The sequence below is a fragment of the Myotis lucifugus genome, unplaced genomic scaffold (assembly GCF_000147115.1).
Source record: "Myotis lucifugus unplaced genomic scaffold, Myoluc2.0 scaffold_101, whole genome shotgun sequence".
In the NCBI taxonomy this organism is placed as follows: Eukaryota; Metazoa; Chordata; class Mammalia; order Chiroptera; family Vespertilionidae; genus Myotis; species Myotis lucifugus.
Genome location: NW_005871149.1, coordinates 1,258,972 through 1,285,439, shown reverse-complemented (window position 1 = coordinate 1,285,439; position 26,468 = coordinate 1,258,972). Strand labels below are relative to the sequence as shown.

The following is a 26,468-nucleotide window of genomic DNA, read 5'->3' as shown; positions in this document are numbered from 1 at the left end:
CCAGAAATAGAAGCAACTAAACACCCCAACAACATGAGAAGGTAGAAAAGAAGTGGCCCCCAGGAAAATAGGTCAACGGACAACAGACACCGAGCGGTAATAGATCTTGGCTGCAGAGTCGGATCATTTGTGAGAACCCAGGTCGAGCCAACAGGAAAGAAACTTGGTAAGTTTGCTCACAACTCCCCGGGACCCATTAATAATGCAGGACCCTTGACATCACAGAACCGTCCAGAGAGGAAAAGAGAGGGAGAGAGAGATAGAAATATCAACGATGGGAGAGAATCACTGATTGGCTGCCTCCTGCACACCCCATTTTCATCAGCAGGAATGAAACACGCTTTATGTGGTAAGCACTGACATAAATATTGCCAAGTAAGAAGTCCCCATTCTTGTCCTAGCTGGTTTGGCTCAGGGGATAGAGTGTCGGCCTGCGGACTGAAGAGTCCTGGGTTTGATTCCGGTCAAGGGCATGTGCCTGGGTTGCAGGCTTGATCCCCAGGAGGGGCATGCAGGAAGCAGCCGATCAATGATTCTCATGATTGATGTTTCTATCTCTCTCTCCCTCTCTGAAATATATATATATATCTCCCCATTCTTAGTGGCTCCCATTCTGGAGGTCTTCCTTGACAAATGTGTCACCAGGGCAGGAAAAAAAAAACAGCACAAACGTGTGCCAAGCTGCCAAAAGAGCATCAGAAAGAAGACTATTAAAAGCATGGCGCCCATGCAGACCCAGGCTCTGCATCAAAACGGCTCGCTTAGAAGCAGACATGTCTTTAACGTAGGGAAATTATCTGCATGGAAAGCTGCCTTTTAAGTGCCACAAATGTGCCTTAATGTGAAGAGAACCAGGCTCATCTTGTTGGAGGCAGCAGCTATTTGGCGTTGCAATAGCGGAACGTTACCATGTAGAAAGTTTTCCATAACAACGTAAAAATGACCATTCCCTGTGCTGAGAGCACAGCTGGTGTAGAGCCCACCCCAAAGTGCAGAGCCAGCAGCGGCAACAAGTTCAAGTGTCTGAGGTCAGCCCTCAGCGGCAGCCTTGCCCTGAAGTCCAGCGACAGGTGTGTGTGTGTGGGGGGTGGTGGTGAAGGAGGGATGGCGAGACTTTGCAGCTCCTCCTGTTCCCTCCCATCAAGATCCCACTACGCTGAGGACCCAGGACGACAGGCAGGGGAAAGCCTTAGGGAATCAAACAGCCGGCCTTTCTGTCCCCCCCTCCCCGGGGCCAGGCTCCATGGAATCCTGGCGTTCTGCCGGGCCGGTCCGCACTTCTTCCTCACGGTCATTGCTCTTTCAATCCCAAGGGGACCGCTCCTCATTCTACCTCCACGCTGCAAATCGTGCAACATCTGTTCCCGGGCCCACAGGGACATAAGGCTTGAGATGCGACATTCTACCTAATGGCAAACTCTATGAGGACACGGAGTGCTCGCATTTCAGGGGCTACCAGGGGTGGGTGGATCTCTCAATCACGAACTGGAGACAAAGGCGCTCATCTAGACGCACAAAATGCAGCAGTTCTTGAAAATGTTTCCTTTGGGAGCAGAACAGAAGTTAACCAGCGCTACCCGTGTTTGCACATCTATGACAAGAGTTAAAATCTATTCAGAGTCGCGGCAAAGGGTAAACTGGTAATCGTGAGCCAAACTTCCTTGAAGAATTCTTGAAATTCATCAAGAAGACATTTCACAGTGAGAATCTGAACTAAGCTCCCCAGAGGCAGAGAAACAATTAAATTCTTGTAAATATTTAAGAATAGCTAGTTGCGGTCCACATGGCTGACTATTCAGCAAGGACCGTCTGCCACGGAGAAAACAAAGACGGGCCGGGAACACGAGGGCCTGGTTCGCTGTTCTTCAGGGTGAGGATTGCATCCGTTTTTTAAGTGGCATCTCCCTTTGTGCACATTCAAAAGAAGTCAGCAGCCAAATTCTACTTTAAAAAGAGGCGAAAGCCCTCGAACTGCTCAGATCCTCTCTCAAAGGGTGCCTGCAGGCTGCAGCCTCCTTCTACACGGTCCAGCAGAACCCAGGGCTCCCCGGAGGGGGAGGGCAGCTTAGAACTCTCGCCCAGATAAGGGGGCAGAGCCTTTCCTGAGACGAACATAAACAGAGAGATAGCTCGCATTTTAATGGAATCACAACGCAGTGAAAGTGGTTTTCTATCACCTCAGCTCCTTTGCGGCCGTCTGTAAAAAGTATATTTAAAAATAAAATTAAATCATACATTGTTGCCAAAGCTTTTTCTTGACTTCCTCATGTCCTGTATTTATTTTTATAATTTATCTTTATTGTTGAAAGTATTACAGATGTCCCTCCCCCCCCCTTGACCCCCATACATTTATTTCTTTGTCCATTTCACTGATCAGACCATGTTAGGCAGCAAAGGCCCGCCATGGTGATATCCACTGCAGGTCAGAGGCAGAAAAACTAAGATTATTTCAATGAGCTTTTATTTAGCAAAAAATATTCAACTTATAGTAAAGTTGCAAAGGGTTCCCCTTCACCCAGTACCCCCTTCCATGTCCATGATATATTTGTTAAAACTCAGAAACCAAACCTGTTTTCATTCATGAACTCTTTCCCATTCAGGATCCAACCCAGAATTCAGTTTGTTAGGTCTCCACAGTCTCTCGTTGTGACAGTTTCTCATCCTTTCCTTGTTTGTCACGACCTTGACAATTTTGAGGAGTGCTGGCCAAGGGTTTTGTAGAGTGTCTCTTGGTTTGGGTTTGGCTGGTGGTTTTCTTATGATGACACTGGTATTGTGGGTTTTTTGTGGGTTTTTTGGGAAAGAATCCCACCAAGATGAGGTGTTCTTCTCATCACACACATTAGGATGAACATGACATCATTGGAGATGTTAGCCTTCATCCCTTGGTTAAGGTGCTGTTGGCCAAGTTCTCTGCTGTAAAGTAACTATTTCCCCTTCCCGTACTCTATTCCTGGGAAGCAAGTCATTAAGTCTTGCCCACACTCCCAGGGAGTCGGGGGGAGGGAAGGGGGTTTGCTTTTAAAATATCTTACCTGCAATAATCTGAATGTACAATAAAGCTCCCGTCTTTCATTCGAATTCAATTCAAAACACTTTTAGGATCCCGTGAAGAGAAATATTTTGGAGATTTATGCAGCAACAATTGTAATCCCTAGAAGTAGCTCTGGGTATTACCATCGTATGGAAAGACACAAACCTTAATCCTGGTAATGATGATGGATACTAGGAGATGCCTATCTTTGTCTTAGCCGAGTTGTTATCAAAATGACTGCTTGCTTTTCTGAGCTCTTTTTGAACATCTGATGAAATCCCTGGGTGACTTTTCTTCCGAGGCTGAACATGCTCCAATGCAAATTGTACACAAGCTGGAAATCTATCTTCATATAATTGTACTCTGGGGTCGCACAACATTCAAGTGCGTGTTGCCAAGATGCCGTTTGTCTGCAGGATCATAAAAGCACCAATGAATTACTCTCTTTCAATGGCCATGCATTTATACATTTTCTCAAAGGCAGCCAACCTACTAAACAGCTTGCAAGCTACCTTACATGGAAGGGCATTCGAGTTCCTCATTTTCATTGTCATCTCTTGTGTCAGGCTCCCTTCTAAAATGTTTTTATTTTCAGTTACTGGTTTTTTCTGTTTGTTTGTTGTTGTTTTTTTTACGTTCTCCTGGCTTTCCTTAACCTTTGAGCAATATTTTAGTTGGCACCATGAACATAGCAGACGACAAGATGAAAATGTGTCCTTCTCAATTTAAAGGAATTATGCGACCATCTTGCCAATCTGTAAGTAAGGTCTTGAGTGAGTTACATTTTTCTAATTTGCTGACTTTGTCCCGAGCAAATTATGTCACCATAAAGATAGAGCTGCGGTAGTTAAAAAGGCATATCAACATGATCATATTTTCTCCTCAGGTTTTCATTACTAATTTTTTTCAACATCCATTAATATCTTAAGACAATATGCTGGACGCTGTGGGGAAAACAGACAAGGAGCTTTCTTTCCAGTAGAGAAGCTCAAATGCATACAAAATTTCTCAGAATATAAGGTAGAAAACATGAAGTGACACAGAAGCGGTACAAATAAAATGTAAAGCAAGGAGGAGCACAGAAGGTTTTTGAGCAGGATAATGACAAGACCAGAGATGTACCGTAGAAAAATTAGTTCTGTAGTGTTGTGTTGGGTGAATTATAGTGATAGCTGGGAAGGGAAGGAGGATGGAGAGGGGAGAGACAGGGGCCAAGAGATGAACAGGAAACTTTTAGTATTAAAGAGCTAATGTGAGCTAGAGTATCGCCAATAGAATCAGGGAAAGATGCAGATCCAAGAAATACTGCAGAGGCAAAGCGAATAGGTCCTGGCGACTGATTGCGTATGGGGAACGAGGGATGGGGGAAAAATCAAATACAACGTTGATTCTTCAAGATAGGAAATGTGGTGCCAGCAATAAAAATGTAGAAGGAGCATTTTCTATTTTTACTTATTTATACCTTTTCCCACAGTGAATTCTGTGTGCGTTGAAAGCTGGCCTACCAACATTAGAAGATTTCCTTATCTTTATGTTTCTCTTGAGAGTCACTCATTAGAGCAGCCTCTATTCCTTTCTGGGATAAGTTGCAGCATAAATAAATGAATATGCATTCATTATGTGATTATATAATTGTCTTCTTTCTCAGCCACTGTCTCAAGGTGATAATGTAACGGCTGCCGCTGCTAACTAAAATCCAGGGTATCCGGAAAGGGGTTCGGGCGAGCCCTTTTGTCATACTTTATAACAGCTCGCCTTAGCAATCAGGAGCAGCTGTCTACGGAAAAGAGCTTTCTCATTTCAGTTGGAATCAAGTAAACTAATAACTATCCTGTTTTCCCTGAATTAGGCATTGGCATTTTTCGGTTACCAACACCATTGTTCACACTTGTCCCTTTAGAATCAAATGGCTTCTCATTTTCTCTGTCAACATTAGGCGAACCTTTCAATAATAATCATAACAACACAAGCACCACGAACTTTACGAAGATCCATGTCTGCACGAGGCCGCCTCCGCTGACCCTCCGGTGGCTGGTTCCGAAGCCCTGGGCCCACACCGGCCATCCCGCATCCCTGTCGTCATGCAACTCCGACGTCGGATGCACCTTTCCAGCTCTTGCACATGCTTTATCGACTGGAAAATCAACGCGACTCCATTTATCTCTCCTTCTCCTTTAACTACCTTCAGCTTCGGTATAAATGCTTCTTTCCTGCAGCTATCCACGGGAAGTGAATATGTTAAAATCAGCAAATCAAATGTCTTATGTCCAAGGCATTGTCCCAAGTGCCTTTTACATGGAATCCCCAGAATAGGGACTCCATTAGAAACCCGTGGTACAGATGAGCAACCTGCACAGGTTACCACAGGATGAGGAACTGTAGGAGCCGAATTTGAACTCACAGTCTGGGTTCGGACACCAGGTGCTTGTTGACTCTGCCCCCCACTACGGCCTGAGGGGGGGAAGACTCTCAGTCCAGCTTCACCCTTAGTGGGGGGCTGCCGTCTACCTCAAATTTTCCTGATGTTGGGTCTGTTTTGTTTTTTTTTGTTTGTTTGTTTTTAAAAAATATATATTTTATTGATTTTTTTTTACAGAGAGGAAAGGAGAGGGATAGAGAGTTAGAAACATCGATGAGAGAGGAACATCGATCAGCTGCCTCCTGCACACTCCCCACTGGGGATGTGCCCGCAACCAAGGTACACGCCCTTGACTGGAATCGAACCCGGGACCCTTCAGTCTGCAGGCCGACGCTCTGTCCACTGAGCCAAACCGGTCAGGCCGTTGGGTCTGTTTTAATAGAGAAAAAAATCTGCGATGCCCATTGGCATTCTCAGGAGCCTTAATCATCAAGAGTCTGCAGAAACGTAATTCCTTACCCACCAAGACATTTGATTTGCTGATTTTAACATATTCACTTCCCGTGGATCGCTGCAGGAAAGAAGCATTTATACTGAAGCTGAAAGTAGTTAAAGGAGAAGGGGAGATAAATGGAGTCGCTTTGATTTTCCAGTCGATAAAGCATGTGCAAGAGCTGGAAAGGTGCATCCGACGTCGGAGTTGCATGAGGACAGGGATGCGGGATGGCCGGTGTGGGCCCAGGGCTTCGGAACCAGCCACCGGAGGGTCAGCGGAGGCGGCGTTGTGCAGACATTGATCTTCGTAAAGGTTTTTCAGGTGCGATATTGACAGCTCTCCTCATGGGTGCTGAGGAGAGACATAAATCTTCTACTTAATTCAAATATATGAAAGGGCCGAGTTATTTCTGAAGATCCCGAAGCCTGGAAGTCTATTTCATCAGGCACTCATTCCCCAAATGCCTTTATGGAGAGCATCTCCATAAATCACACGTGCCTGAAAGATCCCCCATCAGAGCGGCGAACGTGTCAGGCGGAGAGGCCTTCAATCATGGGATCGCCAGCCTGTACGCTTTTTTGCTTACTTTGTGCACTTTGCTGGGTTTGGGCCATGAAATCAAGGCGCTCTCTTCCCCCCAAACCCTCTCCACACACACACTCTTTCTGCATCTTGGGCAATATTAGGTAACCTAAGATAAGATGATAGGAACGGGAGAAGATAAAAAATTTTAACCCTACTTGTTTTTATGTTTTTATCCTCACCTGAGGATATGATTTTACTGATTTTAGAAAGGATGGTAGGGAGAGAGGGGGGTCGGGTGGGGGAGAGAGAGAAATATCGATGTGAGAAACATTGCTCAGTTGCCTCCTATATGCGCCCTGACCAGGGATCAGACCCGAAACCTAGATATGTGCCCTGACTGGGAATCCAACCCACAACTTTTTGATGTACTGGAGGACACGCCAACCAACTGAGCCACCCGGCCAGGGCAAACCCTACTTTTAACTTGATTGAAATTATCCATCATATTAAATTGGATATCCTGCAAGTTTCCTAAAAGCTAAAGAACTTCAATGGCAAATTATACTTTATTGGATATACTCACAAATAAATGTACACACACACACACACACAGTTAAACAGAAATGAATTTCCTTGCCTTTTAAATCTTAAGCAGGACAGGTGAGAAATCACGGACTGCTGCTCTATTTTGAATCTGGGATCAGTCCTACTTAGAGACATCTAATATTCTGGAGTTTCGTTTAAAGGTCACATTATTTTGAAAGTAGGAGATTCTTTCTCGTCTCAAGCTGCGGAAAGATTTCACCCCAAATGCATTTCCCCCAAGTTCCCAAATCTGCTTTTCTCTGCAGTTCTCTAAGAGGAGGTTATGGAGGAATGGCAGCGTGGGGGCACCTGTATTTTGGAAATTGCTTCCAAAGTGGTGGAATCAAGAAGAATGAGATGAAATAACCAATGAAGTGTGTCTCAGAGTCTTGTCCCAGGGGAGTTAGTGGGCCTGAAAAGCTGGTCCCTGCATCACCCAGGAACCTCCTAGAAATGATCATTCTCCAGCCGCCCCAGTTCTTCCGAGTCAGAAAGTCTACGCGTGGAGCCCAGCGATCTGCCCTTGCCCAGCCCGCCCAGGTGATTCTGGGTCCTGCTAACGTTTTGGAAGCACGCGATTAGAACCACCTGTAGCAGAACTGCCTGGGGCGCTGGTTTGATTTAAAACTGCAGGTTAAAGGGCCCTCCCGCACCGACATCTCTAATGGGGAAACCCAGGGAGCCATGATGCCAGCAAGCTCGCCAGGTGATGCCTATGTTCAGTCCCAGGTGTGGGTCATGGAACCTAGAACCGGTTTGTGGTGAAAAGGGAGCGATCTCAGGCAGCTTGCTGTGCGAGATTTCACTCGGAGGCAAGATCGCTGGCTGGAGAGTCGCCCTGAGCTGCGGTTGGGTTCCAGGTAGGCCCTCTACTGCGTATGCGACCCTTTCTGCGCCTCAGCTTCCCCATCTGTAAAATGGGCGTGAGGAATCCCCAGCTTCATCCGTCAGAGGGGATTAAACGAAACGGGGCATGTACTCTGCAGTGTCACTTCCACAGGCAGTAATCCCTTTCGTTTGGACACTTGCCTCTTTTAAAGGTGTTCTAGCCCATCTCAGTCACGGTGCCTTTCGCTGGGTAATAGTTGCCGAACAAACAGGAGGTTCAATGCAAACAAAATTGGATTCGAGTCGCAGCTCCACTGCTCATTAGTGGCGAGCCCGTGAGCGAATTGTTGAACTCTGTCAATATCTAGAAAATTCGGATAAAAATAGCCTTTCCCTCCCAGGCCCATCCCAGGGATGAACTGAGTTAACACGTGTAAAAAGCTCTTAAACAGCGCCTGGAACACTAATTCTCAAACGTTAGGGAGAGAGAAACATTTCTCACAAATAGACTTCGAAACTTCAGAAGGGCTCAGCTCGAAAAGAAAGAATGCAATCCAGTCACTCATTTGCCCACCAACATCGGCAAAGAGTGTTAGGGGCTCCGTGTGAGGCCTTGGGGACACCCAGTGCAGAGGGCAAGGCAGGCATTAATCACATAATCATGCAAATGAGCATGCAGACAAAAAGGAGAGCTGGGTGCTTGGGGGAGAACAACTGGGTGGCTGGTGTTCAAGGAGCAACGCTGGGTAGGGGGTGGTGGGACAAGGGAAGCTAAGGGGTGAGGAAGGAGGAGGAGGCAGACCTAACAGGATTATCCCGCCTGTGGGTGGATTTCCAGAAGCAATGGAAAGCCTTTGTAGAGTTTGAGCCAGAAGGTACCACCTTCAGATTTGTGTTCAGAAGGGTCGTTCTGCTGGCAACTTGGGGAGGAGGTTGGAGGAGGCTCAGATGGGGAGCAGGGAAGACCCATTAGGTTTTTACGATAGTCTAGTCCAGAGACCGTGGTGGCCCAGAGTGGAGGCAGTGGGCATGGAGCGAGGCAGAATCTGAGAACCAGGCAGGAGACGCAGTGGATGGGACTCAGGATGAACTGGGAGTGGAGGCGTCTAGAGTGATTACTCGGCGTGCGACGGCACTGGGAAGGGACTGGGCATATTTACTTTGATGTCACTGAGAACTGTCCAAATGGAGCCGTTGAGCAATTGGACATACCCGTCCAGGGCTAGGTATCAAGGTCTGGGCCAGAGAAACAAATCAATCGGACTGTCACCGGCTTAGGGATGGAGACTGCAGCCAGGGAAGGGAATGAGGTTCCCTGGGGAGAATACGGATGAGGCCCAGCCCTGTGGATCTCCTACCCTGGGTGACCAGGGGGAGGAAGATGGACCCGCAAAAGAGGCTGCTGTGGCAGGAGAGTCTGTGGAAATAATAATTTTCGTTTTCTCTCTTATTTTCCCCTTTCATCCCATTCTAAGCTAATAGCTTGCTTTCATTATTCCTGGCTTCAGGGATCTTGGCAGGGCCTAAAGTAGAAGGATTCTGAAATGAAAGCTTCTTGCTGTTTTTGGTAAAATTTCAAGAGGACAAAGAAAAGCTATGGGGCCAAGGGAGACAGGCCCAAAGGGTCCTGAATTGTAAAGACCCCCCCACTCAGCTCAAGGTCCCAACTTCAGCCAAGATGCCTGAGCCTTTCAGAGACCTTAGATCAGGAGTGGGGAACCTTTTTTCTGCCTTAAAGGGCCATGTGGATATTTATAACATCATTCGAGGGCCATACAGAATTATCAGCTTAAAAATTAGTCTTCTATGTTTGGTCAAGCATTTAATTAACTCACCCCTAATGGCAGGGCCAGACCCAATGATTCCTTGGCCCTTTTATGGCCTGTGGGCGGGATGTTCCCCACCTCTGCCTTAGATGCAGCAAAACCACGGGGCCTGGAGGCCGCAGGTGCGCCTGGGCAAGCATATTGTAGAGCTAATGAGAACGGATGACCAATGAGTGGAAAGCTCACTCAGTGCCTGGGGTGGGGGTGGGGGGGGGGGCAATGGCTTCCAGATCTTTGCCCAGTTCTATGATGGGAAACTCCAAAGAACCACTGAGGCTAAATTTCTCACCAGGCTGGTGGGACAGTAGGAAAAAGTCTGAACTTTGGTTTAAAAACATAGAACAAAATGTGATGTTTCCTGACAGTTCCATTTATATGCCATAATGGAGTCTGAGGAAGTGGGAAGTGTAGCCCTGGCTTTCACAGAAGCCAGCTCGTCCATAACATTCTCCAAATCTGCTGCTTTGTTTGCCTCATTTCCCATTAAGACAACAGAATTGCCATATTCTAAAATTTGTCTTGATCAGGTGACAATCTTCATTAATTAACTTGAAGTAAAATCATAATCTAATTGTGGTGTAAATAAGACATATTAAACTTAAAACAATGTATTAATTACATCTACTTTTCAATTTTCCAATATTTTTTCCCAACTGGGTCAATGTTCAGGGAACAAATTAAGCATTACAAAATCCATAAAGACATGTGTCTAGAAGTATGGAGTTTTTTTTTTTCTTTTGCCTGAGGCTCCAAGCTGAATATGCACAGCCCTGGTCTTCATTTAAAATTTTTGATATTTTGTTCAATGTGGATTTTTTTGACATTAATGGAACTTTAAAAAAATACTGTGTTAAAATGTGATTTCTGTTGTTTAGTAAGTTACTTAGCACCCCCTTAAATTTTGCACCTAACTGAGTGCAAATACCTCACCCACCTCACCCTACTTCTTCGGCCCCATTTCTTGGACACCTAACTATGGACTAAGAATCATTCCCGGTCTATGGGAAAGAAGTAGCAGAGATTAGGGAAATCCAGGTGAGTGAGTGTCATCATAGGAGTATTTCTGACAGGGAGAGGGCCGGCGTGTCAAATGCTGCGGAGAAGTCAAGTCAGACTGAAGGGTACGTGTGTTGAATGGCCTGAGCGTCGCTGGCGGCTTAGAGTGAAAAGCCTGGCGGGGTTGCTGGGGTGGAACGGGGCTGAGATAGATGGGGGAGTGAGTAGCCAGCAGGAAAACTGGAACTGTGACTGTGGAGGACTCTCCCGAGAAGTTTGGCTCCGATGAGGAGGGAGGGAGAGGGGGCAGGAGCTGGAGGGAGAATGGAGTCTAGGGGGGTTGCTGTATTATTATATGGTCCAGTTGAGAGGGAGAAGCTTCATCCACAGGAGAGAAACGGGGGTTGACGATAGTGTAAGGTCCTGAGAAGAGGACTGGAGATGCATCTGAACCAGCGATAAGAGGATTTGCATGAACAGGGCAGGTGAGAGCAGCCTCCTGTATAGCCGCGGAGGGAAGACGCAGATGGAGGTGGGGTTTATCGATGACACGGGAATGTGAGAAAGCTCCTCGTGAAGCCCTCAATCTTCTCTACTGGGAGGGAGACAAAGCCCTAAAGAGAAGCAGGGGGTGACGGTGTTTGCAGGGAGAAGCAAAGGTGGGGGACCTGCAGTGAGGAACCTGAGGTTGGTAGGCAGCACTCGCCGAAGCTCCTCTACCTCAGGGTAAAGAAACAGTGGCATCTCCACTCCATGGAATTCTGTGTAATTAGTAAAAAAAAACCCTGAGGCCCTGTCCGGTGTGGTGCAGTGGTTAGAGCGTCAGCCCAGGCACCAAAGGGTCTTGGTTGGATTCCTGGTCAAGGGTACCTACCTGGGTTGCAGGTTCTATCCCTGGCCCCAGTTGGGGCATGTGTGGAAGGCAACCAATCAATGTGTCTCTTTCACATGGATGTTTCTCTCTCTCTGTCTCTCCCCCGCCATTTTTTCTTCCCTCCTCCCCCTCCCTCCCTCCATTCTACTCTCTTTAAAAATTAATATGAAAAATACCCTCTGGTGAGGATTAACAAAAACAAAACAACAACCCCCCAGAAAACAAACCCATAAGTAAGCTGTCTAGAAGATGATGAAACATTCTCTAAGATACCCTGTTAAGTGAAAACAACAACAGCAAGGTATAGTACATTTAGTATAATACCTTTTGGTTAAGAAAGAGGGAAAATAAGAACATAGCGTTATATTAGTTGTGTTTACATAAAAAAAAATGGGAAGAATACAGGGTGGGGTAAAAATAGGTTTACAGGTGCTCATTTGGGAAAATAACACAATAATCAATAAATAACAACAAGAATAAACTGTTTTTGCATACTTACAACTGTAAACCTACTTTTGCACCACCCTGTATACAAGCAACTAATAAAAAATGGTACTGGAGAAATTGGGACAAGAAATGAGGTGAATGGGGACAGAAATGGGAAAGAAACTCTCTGTCTACCTTTTTGTTTTCACCGTTTGATTTTTGAATCATGTGAGTGCATTGCCTATTAAAAAATAAATTGAACAATTTGAAAGGTGACGTTCCTCTGCAGAGAGAGGTGCAGAATGAACCCGGAGTCTGTCTCCAAGCCAAGTCCCAGCTGTCAGGCGCCCTCATGACGCTCGACAATGACTGTCCTGTCAACGGGATTATTACATTTTTACATCTTTCTGGGAAGATGTTAGGAGCATCAGGGTCATAAGTAAAGAGAGTTGTTATTACTTTCCCACTCGACGCTGCTGTGTTCTATCTCTCCCTGCCTGAAGCAGATGGAGGTCACCCGGGGTCAGCCTCGCATGCTCTTTTCCTCATCTAGTCCCCGTCAGGCAGCAATCTCACTCATTCTTCCTGATCGCACTGGCTTTCAGCATCTGTATCTCCAACCCTAATCTCGCTTCCAAATTCTAGACCAGAATCCTAATGGCCAGGTCAACGTGGTGTATCACTTAAGGTGTCCATAGGAAACAGATTTAAATTGGGCTAATTCCAGGAGGGTTTATTTACCAAGGGACGATTTACCAAGGTTTGGGGATCGGGGAACCCCAAGGGACTAGTCCACAGGGATGAGGTGAGGCAGTTGTGGAGGGCAGGCTGCCTGGGGAGCACAGTGAGCTACCAGGGACACCGCCAGCCTGGGATGGCCTCAGTGGGAAGAAACCAGAGAAATAAGTACCCAGACCTCACTCGCCTCCTTTCTTCCTATTTCTTGCTGAGTCTCCCACTGGCCACAGTGGAACAGAAGCCAGAGGGCCGTGGTGAGAGGGAGCAGGAGGGGGCTATGGAGGTTGTCCCTCAGATGAGCCCCTGGGTGCCCAGGGCAGAGTGAGGGAGGATGGAAGCAGATATGCTGGGGCAAACGGAGTGTATGTGACAAGCATGGCTCAGTTATGACCTGCTGGCACCTACAATGTTTCCCAGCCCAACCATATCATCTTCCCTTCATTTCCCTGACCTTTCTCCTGGGTTCTTTAGTTACCTTGGCAATGGTGCCTCTAACCCTCAGTGTCATCCTGACTCTACCTCTCCTGCCCTGCGTGTGCGCACGTGTACACACACACACACACACACACACACACACACGGAGCCTCTCTTCCTCTGGATTGAGAACTCCTGGAGGCTGGACTCTCGAGCCTGGACTCAGCAAATGCCTCAGGAATAATAACATCTATCGTTTATGGGGCACTTTCCCATCAGGCACAGTGCTGGGCACTTCATTTGAATTGTCTCAGTCAATCCCTCAACACCACCATGAGGTAGGCCTATTCTTATCCCCGTTGTACTGATTAATACACTGAGACTGGCAGAGGTTAAGCAGCGAACCCAAGGTCACATTCTAAAAAGGGGGCATCTGACCTGGGAGCTTACCCTCCAGCACTCTGCCGCCCCCTCTGCCTCTCCGGTTCAAGGTTGAGTGAACCACCCACATGCTAGCACGGGGTTCTGCTTGTTGAAAAAAGGAGTCAGGTGTTGGTCAGGCAGTATCATTCAGAGACGGCAAGGGCTGGAGCGAGGGCTTGAACTTGTCGCTGAACTTTAATGGACCAAGGAGAAAAGACATGCCATGGAGAAGGCCCAGGAGCAGCGGGCAGGGCCTGTCGTTTGTGCCGCGAAGGACTGGACCAGATGAGAGAAGACAGATTCAGAACCAATGAGATAAGATTGAGGAGGACGAAAGGGATCTAGATAGTGAGGGCCTTGCAGTTGAGGAAGCTGCCGAGCCTCCCTCTAGAAGAAAACGAGAGTGGTCTTTAGGTAGATTAACTTGCCACTTACGACGTGTGAGGGAGGATGGGAAGGTGAAGATCGTGTGCGAGAGGGACCAGCTGGAAAGCTGTTCTCAGGCCCAAGAATGAATCCTCGAAGGCCCGGATGACAGTGAAGCAATGGAAGTGAGAACCGAACACGGGATCCAAGGAACACTGGCCGACTGATTGCTCGGCAGGTGGAAGAGACGGGCTTCGGTTCAAAGGATTTCAGTTTCCAGCCTTTGCCCGTGATCTTGCCATTGACCTCGAGCTGGAGTTGGATGGTAGGAGAAGAAAATAAGTCCCGTTTTAGACGTGCTGAGTTTGGTGTGAGGGCTTTTGCCAATTTAGAGGTTTCGTCTTACTGGGCGCCAAAGGAGCAAGAGCTGTGGTCATCCATCTCTCTTTTCTTCCTCTTGTGGATTTTCAGATTTCACCTTGGGAGAAACTTTTGTTTCTTAACTTTGAGCCTTTCTAGTGTTGTTCTCTGTTGAGTTTCGGTATATCTAGACTCTCAACACATCCAGGCCGACTGGGATGTGTGTGTGCTGGGGCGGGAAGCAAGGTATAGCCTTGGGTACCGTAACACACCAGGGGACCGAACGAAGCCCTGTGATTCAGGACTAGCACACTGCGGCTCTAATTGATAATATTTTCTGCTTCACAGTAACTGAGCCGAATGGCACAGACTCGGAGGAGTAAATGAAACAAGTGTTTTATGGAACAACAGGCAAACCATTTAAATCGGTAACTACTACGCTTATGTTCCCCGCTTTCTTGTCTACAATGGAACGCAAGTGGTGTCTGTGAGCCGCGCAGCCATTTCCTTTTATGTTGGCAAATAACGCTGCAAATGATATTATATCCTTGCTGTAGCTCATCGGAGACTTAAAAGGCTGAGCTGGCAAAACGGGAAAGCTAAATCATTTTTAAGGGTATCAACAACTAGACGTCCAACACCACTATCCCCTAAATGCCAGACTACGAAAGGAGTTCGTAGGAAATCATAAATACTGATTTTCTAGCCACAGAAACAAAGATTGAAAGATTCATTTTTTTTTTTTAGCTAGAAAGAATAAATACTTCTCTGAATTGCCAACCAAGTGTCACCACCCCTAAAGTAGGTGGGTGATCGCAAGGTTTGAAGATCAGAATTACATAGCCAAGTACTCCTAGAATTTGACTGTGAAAATATTGCTTAGTATTTCTAGTTTAATAGAAAATTCAACTTGGGACGGAGACTAAACGTCTAGGCAGATACTGCAGACACTTGTTTAGAACAGAACAGCAGCATAAATAAAGGACTTCAAAGATAGCAGGAGCCCTGGCTTGTGTCGCTCAGTGGTTAGAACACTGGCCCGCAAACCAGTTTGATCCCCAGTCAAGGGCTCCATTCCTGGCCAAGGCCACCAACCTGGTTAGATCTCTGGCCGTGCTCTCACATCAGTCCCCCCACCCCCACTCTCTCTTAAAAAATCGATGGGAAAAAATATCCTCTGGTGAGGATTAACAACAACAACAAAAAGATAGCAGGCAATGTTTTCACTAATGGGTCATAAAAACAGTTAGGAAGGAGCTTGTAGGGCTGTCTGACAAATTTATGCTACGAAACAGCCTTCATTCTTCTAAACTATAGGACACTAACATGTTCGTAAATTACCTCGCCGGGGGACTCAGCTGATGTGGGTGGTTGTGCTGCTTTCTAAGCAAAACTGCTCCAATAAGACTGTTGTCCTGGTGTCATTCGTACTGGTTTCCTCTTCTACTTTAGAAAGTGTCCTGATTTGGATAAAATATGGTCAACTAGACTTAGGTGTGGTGAACTATGCACTTTTTAAAAATCCAAAGCCCTTTATCAACCTTAATTCATTTAACATTATTTTATGTGTTACTTACCTCCAGTAAAGATGAAGCTATGGTCCCTGCCCGCATGGAGCTTGCATAATCTCAATGCTAGTAATAAGGAGACAATTATCAACTGGGCGTGTTGTTGTTGTTGACTCAGCCAGAACAATCTAAATGGTGATAGTGGCACCTTGTTTTCTTGCTTTTAAAGTGAAGGGTTCTGGTATTTATTCAAATAAGTAATTTCTCTCCAGGGGTGGTTTTGAGATTTGAGATGGTTCTGTTTGTTTAGGGAGGGGAAAAAATCCTGAGTGAGTTTGTTGCCAGATTCCTGGGTTCAAATTCTGACTCCATCACCTCATAGCCCAGTGGTGTTGGGCTCCTCACTTATTCTTCTTTATGGCTCAGTGCCTTATCTATAAAAATGAAGGTGACTAGTGCCTACTTCATAGGGTGTTGTCAGGGTTCAAAGCTAATACAGCCCAGCCGCTGTGGCTCAGTGGTTGAGCGCCAACTGATGAACCAGGAGGTCACGGTTCGGTTCCCAGTCAGGGGGCATGCCCGGGTTGCAGGCTCGATCCCCAGCGTGGGGACTGCAGGAGGCAGCGATCGATGATTCTCTTTTATCATGGATGTTTCTAGCTCTCTCTCCCTCTCCCTTCCTCTCTGAAATCAATACAAATATATTTTTTTAAAAAGAGCTAATGTGTGTGACAATTGAGAGTGTTGTTGGCAAATCAACAGTCCTTTATACTTTAGCTATTATTATTTAAACACTGAACTCAGTTCAGTATTCCTCACTTGTGATGGGGAGGAAAAAATTAAGAATCGCTGCTTTCTTATTTGTTTTTAATTTATCTTTATTGTTGAAAGTGTTACCATTGACCCCCTCCACCCTACACCTGCCCCCACCCCCCCACCAAGAAGCACGACTTTAAAGGTTAACCCATTGTACGCCTTAAGCGTCTGTAGACATATGCATCTATAAAAAAAAAAAATTTCCCTACGTGGCAGCCCTGATCCACTTTAAAATCATTTTTCGTGAAAATTTTCAGTTGAAAATATTCAAGAACACCCGAATTGTTATATATTTATAATATTCATTGCAAACTGGTTTTTCAAATTAAATTCCAAATACCGTGGCGTGTGGGGATGGTTTCCATTTTGGACACGTGGCAGTTAACTGGTTAAAGAAAGTTTTTGCTCCCCGACGTGAATGGAACACGGGACCAGAGAAGGAAAACGGCCCTAAGCAGAAGCAGAAGGCATCAGGTACTAGTCAGCCTGTTGCTAAGGTTCATGGCAAATGACACGAGGGACGGACTAGTTAGTGTCAAAGACGCTGAATTCTATCCAGCAAGAGCGGGCTTGCAGCTTTTCCTTCAAAGATCACAAAGAGGCTCTTTCCTTAATTGAAGGAGGTGACTCAGGGGAAGGGTTACCAACTGGGGCAAGTGTTTCATGCTGACGAGTCTGTTTTGTTCCCAAAGCAGATTCACCGTAGAATGTAACATGGCCTCACTAAGCCTGTGCTGTTTCTCATATTTTCTCCACAAAGCTCAGCGTGGTAACACCCACAGTTGTCCAGGAATCACTTCTGTAAAAAAAAAAGGGGGGGGCAGAGGGGGGTACGAATAGCTTGTACCTTTGTTTCTTAAAACAATTTTGAACCCGCTGAAAGGAAACGGGGGGGGGGGGGGGGGGCCTTGAAAGATTGGCAGATCCCAAGCGGCAGGAAGTGAAATGGAGTGGGCACCGCGTGCTGTGCTGAGAAGCAGGGGAGCTATTGGGGACTAATGGGTCAGGTCAGAAAGACACAGGAACTAGAGCTATTGGGGACTATTGGGTCAGGTCAGAAAGACACAGGAATTGAGCTATTGGGGACTAATGGGTCAGGACAGAAAGACACAGGAACTAGAGCTATTGGGGACTAATGGGTCAAGTCAGAAAGACAGGAACTAGCAAGGGCAAGATACTGGGAAAGGAATGGAAAGAAATTAAAAAGAGGGGGAGATAGAGCCAATCTGGCAAAATCTTGGTAGTTGTTTAATTTGGGGGGCAGGTGTGGGGGGTTCATTTAACGATTCTTTCTCCTATTTAAATTTTTTTATTATAAAATAATTTACATAATGTAGGTCTTGAATTCAAAGCAACACATATGCGTTCTCAATCGCAGTGGGACAATACAGATGAATAAGATAAAAAGCATTGGTGACTGGCCAGTGTGGCTCAGTGGTTGAGCATCAATCTAGGAACCAAGAGGTCATGGTTCGATTCCCCGGTCAGGGCACATGCCCAGGGTGTGGGGTTAATCCCCAGTAGGGGGTGTGCAGGAGGCAGCCGATCAATGATTCCCTCTCATCATTGATGTTTCCGTCTCTCTCCCTCTCTCTCTTCTCTGAAATCAATAAAAATATTTTGAAAAGATAAAAAGCATTAGTAATTCTATCACTCAGAGATGATTACTGAACTACTAGGAATATCTTCTAATGCTTTCCTGCCATTCTTCACTGTATACACAAATTTAAAAAAAAAAAAACAAACATGAATTTCTTCTCCTTCAATTTCTCATGTCTTCCATGGCCTAAAAGCAGCACTTGTGCTATTACCCTGTTTTCTGATCTGCTAGGGCTTCCCGCGCGAGCTTACTAAATACAGCCTGGTCTCCTTGACATTCAAGGCCTTCCAACATTCTTTCCAGAATCTTCCTACTACCTCGTCTCCATAGACCTCTCTGCTCCAGCCAGACTGACTGGCCTACGATTCAATCCAGGTCGGTTTCTGTATAAATGTCATCATTTATCATCTGAATGAACTCACCCGAGACCTTTTAAAATAATGTATCTTGGGATTTCTAAGTTTAGGACTCTGGATACAACTGGTGACTTGCCCCAGCAGAGAGTCTAATTGTTGTGAAAAGGCCAAGCTCTTACATAAGCATTTTGCTGAGATTCACAAAAAGGAATCAAGAGAATGCCTATCAGCCTGTAAGCAATAACTTGAAAATGAAGGGGGGGGGGGGGGAAAGTGGGAGAATCTGCTTCCACAGCTCACGGTGCTTCTGCAATATTTGTTTCTGCCCCGGGGAGTGACGGAAGGAGAAACATCACACTTTTTGTGCAGCTGAGTCTGGGGAACATGAGTCCCCAGGGGGGTCTAGGCTTCACACTCTTCCGGAACCGGGCATTTGGGTTCCACCTCACTGCATTCCCAACACTGTACTTCTGCAACTATGAAAGGGTATATTCTTGGTTCTAGAAAGGATGCCTTCATTGTTGTTTCTGAACTTCAACATTCTGTATGTCAATGCTTTGGGGTAGACATTTTTATAATTGGAAGAACTCTTACTCATGATAGATGAACATTGTCCTTTTGTTTATATATATATTTTTAACCCAATCAGCCAGTTTGACATGAATACATTCAAAACTGAGTTCCTAAGAATTTCTCAAGTTTTACTGCCCGCTTATATTTTGGCTATGGCGTTATTAACATTCTATAAAACTATTACATCACTTTCTTTGGGTATAAATTAACGCTTGGATCACGATAAACATGGACTAGAGCACTCTCCGCAAACCACCCCAAGAAATAAGCTGAACCCCAGATCTCTCCAAGAACTAACATTGCTGTTTCTGCCAAGAGGGTCTTGTCCTAATAACTTCTTTTTCAGCTTTTCATCATAACATATTCAGCTTTTCATGACAGCATAATTAAGCAGAAAGCACAGCTTTTCATTTTCAATCTAAAACCATTAGAAGCACAGAATTGGCACCCGAACAGAAGTCTTGAACTGTCCTTGACTTCTAGCTTGTCCGCCTTTAGCTTCAGTTGGGCTGCTTTGGTGCCAGAGTGCTTCTCTCCAGCGTTGATCTACCCTGCATCTCATGGAAAGATAGTAAGCCCTGGGTAAAGTTTAATTTCTTATCAGCACAGACTACCTTCCAGGACCAGAGAATTCCCGACCTGAGTATCTCCTGCCCAAGTAGTCTGCTTTTATAAGGTTAATCAGAGTCGAAAATATCAAATTGGGACTTGGATGAGGTTCAGGACTGGTAGAGCTGCTGCGTTGGGAGCTTGATTTATTCGCCCTACTCTGTGTGAGACACTGGGCGAGGCCACGTGGGGCACACAGACGTGGAGGTCTTGATGAGTTTTGTTTCTCTTCAATGTCTTCCTCTTCCTTCTTCCCCTTCCCCCAGTCCCTCTCCTGTCCACTTAACTTCCTCCTCTTCCTGGAACATGGTATTTTCATAGTTTGCTTTTTTTTCAAGGAACCTATGAAAATCTGGTTAACATCCACACAGTGACCATTTTTTTCTTGTGATGAGAACTTTTCAGATGGACTCTCTTAGCAGACAGTTGTTATATTAAACGTGTCTTCCCAAATATGCCAAGGTGAATGATAGCTTCTAAGCTCAGAAGCACCTCATCAGAACCCATAGCATCTAGATTCTAGAAGGTTACTCTGCTTCCGAACTGAAATTCAGCTCCTTCCCTCCCTGACCCCAAATCCAACAAGATCACTCTACATTTTTTGAACGAAGGAAAAACACAGACTTCGTTTGGATACTTTTGTTAAGTATAAGATAGGCCCTGGTACCCTGTGTTTGAATGGGGTGTGTTTATTTTAAGCCCATGGGGTGTGTTTCCAATCCTTTTTACTGTGAAATTTGAAAGTGTGCATTTGGAAAGACTTCATCTAAGCTTAGCCAAGTAAGTCAGAATTTTCCTTCTATTGAAGAAAGGGACCTTCACATCATGCTTTGCATTGGAATCTGCTAAAGACACTGGTTATTTGCTTTCCGTCTGCAATGAGCAACTAAGACTCCAGGGCCTGAAGTTTTCCAACTTGTAAAGGACCTAAAAGATTTTCTATGGTGGTAGAGCCCTTTTAAAACAAAGCTTGTGAGTGCCTTTATAAGTCAAGAAGCAAATCTCACTTCTTATAACAACATAACCCGTCGGTTAAAAGAACGATCTATGTTATTTCACCAACTTTAAAGTCATTGGATGTTTGGGTTGGATGTGACTTTCCTAAAGAGGTTAAACCAAACCCTTGAAATTAACATTCCATCTCTCTGGATGCTCATCTCATAAACACAACAAAAGAAAGAACTGTATAAATTTAAACTTAATTAAGAATTTTCCCCACTTTTTATTTTCTAACTTCTTCCTTCATATCTTACTGTGAAGGGACATTTCTACAAAGCAATTACATTCCACAAAGCTTCTTATTAAGTGCAATTGTATCATATTTCTTTAACCGTGATCAGCCTAGGAAATTAAAACTATAATTTCTGATTTCCAGAGTGTCTTTGACAAAGTTTCAGCTTCGCTTTTCCTGCTCTGGTCCCTGCCACCGTCATCAATCACTGGCTCCTCATGTGAGAGGTGCCCTCCCTTTGCCAGGTTACCATCGAGGATAACCGCTTCGACTGTCACCCCCTTCCTTCTCCATCTGTCAATCAGAACCGTCGGTCTAAAATGTACAGCAGATTCTGCCACTCCTCCCCTGAAACTTCTCATTATGCACCGGATAAAATTCAAATTCCTTTCCTTTGGCCTGACAAAGGCTGTGTGTGATCTGGCCTGCAGCCCAGCTCTCTGACTTTTTTCCTCCCTTTCTCTCCTGCACTTAGCTCAAACTCTTTGCCTTCATATCTTTCCACGACTCTCAGCTCTTGATCAATAGCATAAAAACACTCAGGTTTAACCATTTCTTCAGGTCTCCGTTTCCTTATAAAGGCTCTGGTGTCACGTTAAAACTATATTAAAGAAGTTAGTATGTTTTACTCCTGTTAATCTGTGTCAATTATTTTTCAGACCCAGCCAGGGACCCTAAGATTAGGGTCGAGGAAAAAACCTTTTTCTCCTCTACACTTTCTTTTTCCCCACGAAAGGTGGGACCTTGTTCCTTGCTGTAAACCAGCACCTAAAACAATGCTTGCTGGTAACTGGGTGTGTCTGTCTGTCTGTCTGTCTGTCTCTCTCTCTCTCTCTCTCTCTCTCCCTCTCTCCTCTCTCTCATCTGTATGAATGAATGAACAAATGTGTGCAAATGATACAGAAGACAAAGTGCCCAGCCAGTGCAGGGGGGAGGGGGGGAGGGGGAGGTGAGGGATGACACGAATGTTCTCAAGGATCTTGAGGCCACTGAAAAGGAAAACACGTAGATGACAGTAGGCTGTTGGTCCCGAAGAAGGAAGAGATGGCCCCCAGCAGTAGGAAATCCAGGCTGGTCTGGAGTAGGAGGCTGCATTTAAGCTGAAAGATGAAAAGACGGGCATTTTGGTATGTTCTGTTTCATTCAGTATTCTCTCTGCCCTGCTTTGTTAGCCAGACTTGGCATCTGACTGCCGAACCCTCTTCTCTAATGTTGGTGCTGTAGTTGATATTGAATGTTTCTATTGATCTGTGATGATTTGGGGTTGGAGTCACTTGATCATTTGCAGGTAAGGGCACTTCTGGGCAAAAAAATGCACATTTATGCATGAAACAAAGTAAACCAGATTTTAGACAATGAATTAGTTTAACTGAAATAAAATGTTCCATGTTACTGCTTTGGTAATTGAGACTATCTTAGCATTAGCATACAAATTAGCCCGTAGACCTAGGCAAATAAAGATGCTAATAAAATGTAAGGAAACCCGAGATCATTAATACGTTGTTAGATGACATTACATCTATCATTTCCACCACGGTCCAGGTAAATCTGAGCATTTTCTAAGCCAGTGAAAGATTTTTGTGAATTTTTTAAAAAAATCCAAGAGGATTTTATAATAATCCGTGGGAATAAAAACTGGAGACCTGTTCTGTATAGGAGGCAAATATTTGTTTTATCTGTCCACTCTGCTTCTCCCCCATCCCCTGCCACCTTAATACTTGAGAATGATGTCATCGAAATAATGCAGGTTTGAGTTGCAGTTACAAGAGATCCAGGTTCCCATGAAAAGAAGCTCGTGAGCATGGAACACTTCAGTGAAATGTAACATGCCTCCCGGTGCCTGCCTCGCTCTGACAGAGCCGTGCACCGTTACAGGGCGTTATTTACATAGACTCCGATGTGATGAGGGCCCCAACCTTGCAGGCTGCACAAGCTCCATCACCATCCCAGGCCATGCGGGCTGTCCAGAGGAGCCACTGAGCATGGGCCATTTGAGAAAAATTGGAAATCTATACCTGCATCGATTTAACTCTCATTAGGAACACTTGGCGCAATATTATAAAACAAACCAAACTTCCCACCTGGTGCCTCCCTCCCCGACCCCCCAGTAGAAGCCAATCCATGCTGAGTACGTGTATTTGTGGGGACACTGTGGATGATCACTCACCTGAAAGCCAATCTCCCCTCCCCACGTTTGCTACGAGCCCGCCTCGTTTTCTTCACGTCTTGTGTAGCCATGTGCTGTATGAGATGCTGGGTCCTCTTCCGCTCAGAGGGTGGAATTGGATAAGGGTCTTCATTACCGTTGGCGTGTTTGGTTTAGGAAAGGACATTTGGGCAAGTCTGGCTCAGGAGCTGGAGGGGAGGTCTTGCTGGAGGCCTTGATGGAAAGGTTTCCTCGATTTATGGGAAGAAAATGAGGCAAGGAGACACTCCCTTCCCCTCTTTCAGTTCGGACACTTCTGTGATACTTACGTTACTGGGAGCCTTGCAGCCATCTTGGGACCCAGCTCGTGGGAATGCACATCGAAACATGTCTGTGTATCTCTGTAGATTAGGTGGCTAGAGGGAGCCCCAAGAAACCTTGGAGATCATCAGCCATAACTTATTAGGTTATTAGGTTACGCGCCATAGCAGAGATAGACGCTTGTAATGTGATTTTTTTAAAATTATGTAGTTCTTTCCGGAACAGTATCCTACTAGAATCAATTCGCTGGGGCGGACAGCTTATTTCTAGCATATTTAAAAAACTGAGCCCAAGCTTACAAAGATGGGTGCATTTAATACGTACAGAATTCTAAAGGTGATTAGCAATGCTGAGATCTTACTAGAGGCCCGATGCATGAAATTCGTGCAAGAGTAGGCCTTCCTTCCCCCAGCTGCTGGCACCGGCTTACCTCTGGCACCTGGGATCCAGGCTTCCCTCGCAGCCCGGCTTCGTCCAGAAGGTCGTCCGGAAGGATGTCTGCAAGGATGTCCAATCTAATTAGCATATTACACTTTTATTATTATAGAAGATATCTGAATAGCATGTTAAAGGTGTAGTAAATAACCTCATACTCTAAGCTTCTGTTAGTCGAATATTCTATTCCTTGTGGCCAAAGGTATCCTAATGGATACAATCTGGGCAGGAAAAGGTGTTTTCTCAGAGTTGCTGCAAAAATAGATGATGGGGAGATCATCAAGATTTCATCCTGGAATCCGTCAGTGTAGGCAGTAGTTCAGAAAGAAATACTCCAGCTTTGTCTCAGATCTGGGTAAATCTGAGCAGCCCACGTAACTGTGCTAAGCATCTCCCCCCCCCCCTTTTTTTTTTTTATCTCCAGATGCAGTTTCCTCTTCTGTGTGTGTCTGACTGATGTGAACTGCATCAAAAGGCTGTCTTGCCCTTTGGCTTCCGGTTGGATTTGGCCATCAGGATGTTCCAGCAAGAGCCTGGTGGAGGGCGGTGAGTGAGGTATAAATCTCCCAGCTTCCTCCCTGGGTGATTCCATTGCTGGACAAAAGGTCACAGGCGTCTGTCAGGCTGCCCTCTCTGTGCCCAGTTTTCCTAACTGTTCCTTTCACCTTGTTTCTGCAGATCTGGGAGCTTGTGGCCCCAGGGTTCCACATTCCCTTGTGGGTTCCTACCCTGCCCACATCTTTGTCAAGTACCATTTGCTTCCTGCTAGGCCCTGGCTGATACAAAGGTGTGAACAAAATCACTGCAGCTGTGGAAGCTGGACCCAGTCTGCTCAAGACGGGGGCAGATTCTGTGGAATTAACGCAGGGCTTTCCCCAACCTCTAAAGCAGTAAGTAGTTCTCAACCTTGGCTGCACATTAGAATCACCTGGGAATCTTTTTAAAATCCTGATTTCTGGGCCTCATCCTCCGGAAATTCTGTTTCTTTGTTATGGGGTGGGGCCACAACATTAGTAACAAAGAAACAGAATTTCCGGAGGATGAGGCCCAGAAATCAGGATTTTAACAAGATTCCCAGGTGATTCTAATGTGCAGCCAAGGTTGAGAACTACTGATCTAAAGGGAGGCAGGAGAGTACCTCCATGTCATGTGCAAAGGTGAAACAAGCTATCATAGGTCAGAGAAGGCACTTTCCACCTGAGGACAAGAAATCAGAGAAGGCTTCCTGGAAGAGATGGCATTGGGGCTGAGGAGGATGGGATTTTTAAAAGCCAGAGATGAGTGTGAGTCGAACCAGGGAAGAGATGAGAGCTCCAGAAGAGTTTCTGGAAGGTAGTGGAAGGGACTTAAGATGCCCTTTATTCGATGTTAGTTCTCCCTCCACCTCCGTTACAGGTGTGCAAGCTTGAAGCTGAGATCCGGCCAAGGTCAAACAGCAAGGCAGTAGCATGCCAGGACTCCAACCCAGGTCTGCTAGTTACTAGGTTAGTTCTTACTCCACCTTCTATCTCCACTCTCCCCCAGCTCACCTCAGGCAGGTGGCTAGCTTGTCAGTCTCTCCTACTAGACTGTGACCTTGAGAGCAGGGCTTCTGTTTTCCTTATCCTTGAACCCCAGTACCTGGCACACTTTCTGCCATAAAGTAATCCTTATCCTCAGCAGCAGCAACCAAATGGTTAAGAGGCATCCGTGCCCCTCCCAGGCACTATGCCAGCGGTTCTCAACCTGTGGGTCGCGACCCCTTTGGGGGTCCAACGACCCTTTCACAGGGGTCGCCTAAGACCATCCGAAAACACATATATAACTACATATTGTTTACAGTAGCAAAATTACAGTTATGAAGTAGCAACGAACATAATTTTATGGTTGGGGGTCACCACAACACGAGGAACTGTGTTCAAGGGTCGTGGCATTAGGAAGGTTGAGAACCACTGCTATGCAGATATTTTATATGCACCTCGTGTCATTTCTCCAACAACTTGGAGGGGTAGAATTATCTCCATTTTCCAGCTAAGGATACTGCAGCTCAGAGAGGTGGTCTAATTGCCCGAGGGCACACAGCAGTGTGGCCCGGACTCTACCTTTTATCAAAGGGACTCCCTGCCTCAGTGGACTTTCAATAACATTCCTTGAAAGAATGAACTAGCAAGAAACATTGCCTCAGTGTAAGGGATCGGCTGTAACAGGCCACCCTGGAGGCCCAGCCACCTCTGGCCGTGGACTCAGCCACGAGTCTCAGGTCCAAAGTGCAGCCTCGGGGTTCAGTGTCCCTCCTGCAGGCTCCGCCCCGACTCCGCCCGGCTCGCCAGCCACGCCTCCACCTCGGGGAGTGGGATCTGTCTTCCGATCCGAGTTTACCCCGGGCTCCAGCTGCTGCCCGAGGGCCTCTGGGCCCTGCAATCTGGAGCCGGTTCCCCTCCCCTACCCCTCCCTCTCGCCCTCCCTCACTCTTCAAACTTCTTTTTTCCACCCTCTTTAAACTTCAGTCATCCCAGTGCCCGCCTCCTTCACGCCAACCACCCAATCGGTGGCCCTCACTCGCGGCGAGGGCCCGCCCCCTGCCCGCCGGGGGCCAATCCTCCGCGCGCGTGTCGAGCGTTGGGGCGAAGTCCCGAGCGCCCGG

The 26,468-nt window shown here is 46.1% G+C and overlaps 1 protein-coding gene across 1 annotated transcript in view; it reads left to right on the top strand.

Annotated features, from left to right (window-relative positions):
* Window positions 1-939: 939 nt before the first annotated feature.
* The window catches only part of MAGI3 (membrane associated guanylate kinase, WW and PDZ domain containing 3), a 168,337-nt gene continuing 142,808 nt past the window's right edge, over window positions 940-26,468 (top strand). The window contains exons 1-2 of the mRNA XM_023757013.1: window positions 940-1,070; window positions 24,270-24,391. Coding sequence (XP_023612781.1) covers window positions 940-1,070; window positions 24,270-24,391 — 253 coding nt within the window. The remainder of the gene's footprint in view (window positions 1,071-24,269; window positions 24,392-26,468) is intronic.